At 60.5% G+C, this 4,893-nt stretch overlaps 1 protein-coding gene across 1 annotated transcript in view; it reads left to right on the top strand.

The window, feature by feature from the left end:
- Window positions 1-4,893, top strand: part of ANKRD11 (ankyrin repeat domain 11) — a 31,329-nt gene that overhangs the window by 12,980 nt on the left and 13,456 nt on the right. The window contains exons 3-6 of the mRNA XM_007468445.1: window positions 717-887; window positions 1,002-1,205; window positions 1,880-2,022; window positions 4,625-4,772. Coding sequence (XP_007468507.1) covers window positions 717-887; window positions 1,002-1,205; window positions 1,880-2,022; window positions 4,625-4,772 — 666 coding nt within the window. The remainder of the gene's footprint in view (window positions 1-716; window positions 888-1,001; window positions 1,206-1,879; window positions 2,023-4,624; window positions 4,773-4,893) is intronic.

The raw sequence follows: 4,893 nt of genomic DNA, 5'->3' as shown, positions 1-4,893 counted from the left end.
CCCCCCCCCCCGCCCTGCCCCTGTGAAAGACACGGCGCAGTGTTTCTGCCTGAGGCCGGCAGGGTGTTAGGTGAGGGGCCAGAGGAGCACAGTATGCTTGTCGTGAGGAGGCTGAGGGGCGCCGGGCTGGCCCCGTATCTCGTTAGTGCTCTGTGTTGATGCCTTTAGATGCCTCCAGCTCAGTCCACGCCGTGGTACTGCAAGGCTGGTTCGCTCCTCGAAGCGCCATGGCATGAGATGGAGGCTCCTAGAAGCAAGAAGAAAGGTACAGTACCGCCCAGCCAGCCTTGACCTCTCCGCGGGTCTCTAAGCTGTGTTTGCATTTACATCTGAACTCTTTGGAGGCGGGGTGGGGAGGAGGACCTGGACCACAGACACTAGGAGTTGCTAGACCGAGGCCCGTCCTGAGTGAGCCGGGACTCGGGGTCGTCCGTCCCGCCGCCTGGCGCGCAGGGCACGGTCTGGGGAGGCACCAGGAGCGGTGGACGGTCGGTGGGGGCCAGGCTTGGCGTCAGTGGCTGGTGACGAGGTGTCGGAATCGCGTCCCCAGCACAGCTACTGCCGGAAGAGGTGATGACGAGCAGCGTGCGTGCTGCCAGCTGTCCCTCCCCTCCCCCGCAGGCTGTGAGGCGGGGGCCCCCGTGCTGCCAGGTGAGGCCCCGGAGTCAGAGGGCTCCGTGGCATGAAGTCTCCCCTCTCTCCTCCACGCCTCACAGAGAAGCAGGGTCCCGAGCGGAAGAGGATTAAGAAGGAGCCTGTCACCCGCAAGGCCGGGCTGCTGTTCGGCATGGGGCTGTCCGGGATCCGCGCTGGCTACCCGCTCTCGGAGCGCCAGCAGGTGGCTCTCCTCATGCAGATGACGGCCGAGGAGTCTGCCAACAGCCCAGGTGAGCCCTGGGGGCGGGTGGTCCTGGGGCCTGGGAGGCCCTCCTTCGGGATGCTTGGCCCAGCCCCGCACGTCCCTCCCGGTAACCTCCGTGCATCCTCTCCTCTGCCTGCAGTGGACACGACACCAAAGCACCCCTCCCAGTCGACAGTGTGTCAGAAGGGGACGCCCAATTCTGCCTCAAAAACCAAAGATAAAGTGAACAAGAGAAATGAGCGTGGAGAGACCCGCCTACACCGGGCGGCCATCCGGGGGGACGCCCGGCGTATCAAGGAGCTCATCAGCGAGGGGGCGGACGTCAACGTCAAGGACTTCGCAGGTGAGAGCTCGGAGGGAGGGCCGCGGGGCAGACCCCCTTTTACATAGGATGATTTGCTCTTTCTGTGTGTCCAGAGCTGTGCACTGAGAGAGGAGCGTATGTGAGACCAGGAGGCCTTCCTGTGTGGAATCCTAGGTTTTCCCACGGCCCTGGGTGTTGGACCCAAACCTAGTTTAGCACCTGTTTTTTAAAAAAGCGATTTTCCTAAGTTGCATTTTTCCGAAGCCCTGGGATCTGTCCACGGGGCAGCTCCGTGTGCGTGCCGACGTGTGCAGCCGCTCCCCGAGAGGCCTCAGCGCATGCTCACGGAGGCCCTTCCAGACCCGCGGCCGTGGCCACGCTCTGCCTGCTTCCCTGTGTGCAGAAGGGGCACATCCTCCTTGTGTGTTGACAGGTGACTTGGGCTGAGGCTGCCCCTCGTGACCCTGTGTTCATTGATCCTGTACCCTTGTCAGCTCGGTGGGCCACGTCACCCTCGCAGATTCTTAGTCTGTAAGGTTAACCGCTAGAGGTCACGAGCAACCCAGAGGCGCCCAGCACAGACCACTCGGCATTTCTAGGCTGGGCGCCCACCAGGCCTCTGTCCTGTCCTTAGCGCTTCCTGAGTGCCACCCAGAAGCGGGAGTGACCTTCCTGAGGGTTAAATCACGTACGTGCTGAGTGTCTGTTTCCAGGCTGGACTGCACTGCACGAGGCCTGTAACCGGGGCTACTACGATGTCGCAAAGCAGCTGCTGGCCGCCGGCGCAGAGGTGAACACCAAGGGCCTGGATGACGACACGCCCTTGCACGACGCCGCCAACAATGGGCACTACAAGGTGGGCGCCTCCCCGCAGACCCCACAGCAGGCCTGCCATTAGACTGTGCACTGGTCCACAGCCACCTGTTTCTCTGTCCTCCCTGTTTGCGGGGTGACCAGGAAGTGAATCTTTGACAGGCCCTGCCCGCCCCCCAGCCCAGCTTTCTCATCCTGGGTCAGCACCTGGATGGCCTCTCACGCCGTCTGTGGCTTGTGTGTCAGGGCCCTGCTCTGGCCACTCAGGTGTGGTCAGCCATTAGGAGGTGAGTGGTCATACCCAGAGGCAGGGGGGCTCTGTCTGTCCTCGTCCCTGTGCTGCTGCTGCCAGCCCCGGCAGCCTGGACGGGGGGCGGGGGTGGACAACATGGGGTGAGCAGCCCAGGAGCTGCAAGCACCTGGGGCACGGCCCCTTAGGTCCAATGCAGGAGCTGCACGTGTAGGTGAGGGTCTGGCCGCGGTCATCACCACACTGTCCAAGAGGCCCCCGGCCAGAGATGGGATGGTGAGCGTGATGAGGACACGTGGCAGCTGTTTGAGTGCGTCTGGTCTGTCGTGGCGGCCCCGCTGGTCACTGTAGGCGGGTGTCAGGGAACCGGCAGTGTGGCCCGTGTGAAAATGACGCGTTGGCGCAGGGACAGATTGGGAGGTGCTCTGAGCTCAGGATGCCAAGACACCTGGGACACCTGAGTGCTGATTACAGAGCTGACGTCAGGAATTAGTTAACGTTTTAGGGAAGACGATGGCACTGTGGGGTTTTCGTTGTTACTGTTTCTGAAGAGCCATTTTAGAGAAGTGTGCTGAAAAACTTTATGAAATATCTGGGATTTGCTAAAAACAACCAGGGCAGGCAGGGACTTCCCTGGTGGTCAGTGCTTAAGAATCCGCCTTCCAACGCAGGGGATGCAGGTTTGATCCCTGGTCAAGGAACTCAGATCCCACATGCCATGGGGCAACTAAGCCCGCACGCCGCAACTAGAGAGAAGCCCACGCACCGCAACGAAGAGCCCACACACCGCAACGAAAGGTCCCGCCTGCCACAGCTAAGACACGACACAGCCAAAAATTAAAAAAAAAAAAAAAAAAAAAAAAAAAGATACCCGGGGCAGTGGGCAGGTATGGGGTATGGGTGAAATGAGGCTGGCTGGCTGGTAGGTGATGGAGCTGGGAGGGAGAGGGCCGCCGCCTGAATCTCCGCTTGTGTAATCGTCTTTAAACTTGTTATTAGGGAGAAGTGAGAGACGTGGACACGTGGCCTCAGGTGTGGGCTCTGCAGAGGGGAGAAGGCTGGGGGCCAGGAGATGGGAGATGACCCAGGACTGTCCGGGTGGGCTGGTGGCCTTCGGGGCTGCATACGGCAGAGACCCTTTCTCGGCCGGAGGGAGAACAGCATTGAGGGGACTTAACCTGCGTTGCTGGTCTCAGAGGGAGGGGCCGTAGCCAGGGAACGTGGTGGCCTCAAGCAGTTGGGGTGTTCGTCGGCTGGCAGACAGCAGGGACACGGGACCAGAGCCCTGACTCTGGCCCCAGGATTGTCCAACACCGTGGTGATTTGTCAGAGGGCAGGGGAGCGCCTGCCCAGGAAGCAGTGTCCTGCTCCCGCCATGCAGACCCAGGTACAGCTGCGTGCAGCCCAGGCTGAAGTGGAGGCCGCCGTCCCGTTTGCCAGGCACCTGGGGGAGGCTGTCGGTTCCGCCCCGGCCACCCGAGTGAAGCGAGGATCGAGATGGAGTGAGTCACACAGAATTCTTTGGACTCCTGGTGCATCTGAACGTGGTCTGCACTGGACAGTTGCCGTTAGGTGTGCAATAGCAGTATCTATAAACAAGTCGCACTCCTTCGTTAAGAAATACATTATTGCGGGACTTCCCTGGCGGGCCAGTGGTTAAGCCTGCACGCTTCCACTGCAGGGGACGTGGGCTCAATCCCCGGTTAGAGAACTAAGATCCTGCATGCCGTGCCATGCGGCCTTAAAAAAAAAAAAAAAAAAAAAAAAAAAAAAAAAAAAAAGAAATACATTATTGCTTAAAAAAAATGTAACTGTCACCTGAAGCTCCAGGAGTCGTGATCTTCCTGCTGGTGGAGGGTCTGAAATACCGCGAGAACTACCAAAATGGGACACAGAGACACCAAGTGAGCAAATGCTGTCGGGGAAATGGCGCCAGTAGACTTGCTGGGTGCAGGGTCGCCACAGACCCTCAGTCTGTAGACGACACGGCATCTGAAGCGCCGTAAAGTAAGGTCTGCTGTCCTTGCGTTCAGTGGGTCCTGGGCACGGATTAGCGACAGGTGATCTTACTTTCCTGCAATAAACGAAAACATGCAATCAACCTGCTTGCACAAGCTTGGTCTTTGTTCTCTCTACTGTGTAACACGCCCCCGCCCCCACCCCCCACCCGCCATAAAAGCCTTCCCCACAAGTTGCAGGAACCCGGCGGCTCGAGAGGAGCAGCCTGTTTGAGTGGTGGGTCTGTGGTGGGAGAGGCCTCGCAGGCAGTGCAAACAGCCTCCCCCCCGCTTGGCCTGGTCGTGCTCAGGCCCTGTGAAGGGGCCGAGTTGGGCATCGGCGTGGTGGCCGCTCAGTGTTTCTCAGGGTCCCTGACGGGCCTCTCACTGCTCCGCAGGTGGTGAAGCTGCTGCTCCGGTATGGAGGGAACCCTCAGCAGAGCAACAGGAAGGGCGAGACGCCGCTCAAGGTGGCCAGCTCCCCGACCATGGTGAACCTGCTGCTGGGCAAGGGCACCTACACGTCCAGCGAGGAGAGCTCGGCCGGTCAGTGCTGCGGGGGCGCGGGCTGGGCAGGCGGCGTCATCGCGGTCAGCAGGGCTCTCCCGGCAGCCTCCTTGGATGCCTGTTGCTGACGGGAGCTTCTGGCCCGTGAGGAGTCCCCCCC

This window comes from Lipotes vexillifer, unplaced genomic scaffold, assembly GCF_000442215.2.
Source record: "Lipotes vexillifer unplaced genomic scaffold, Lipotes_vexillifer_v1.1 scaffold23, whole genome shotgun sequence".
In the NCBI taxonomy this organism is placed as follows: domain Eukaryota; kingdom Metazoa; phylum Chordata; class Mammalia; order Artiodactyla; family Lipotidae; genus Lipotes; species Lipotes vexillifer.
The sequence above is the reverse complement of the archived record's forward strand: the minus strand, read 5'-3'. Positions and strand labels throughout refer to the sequence as shown.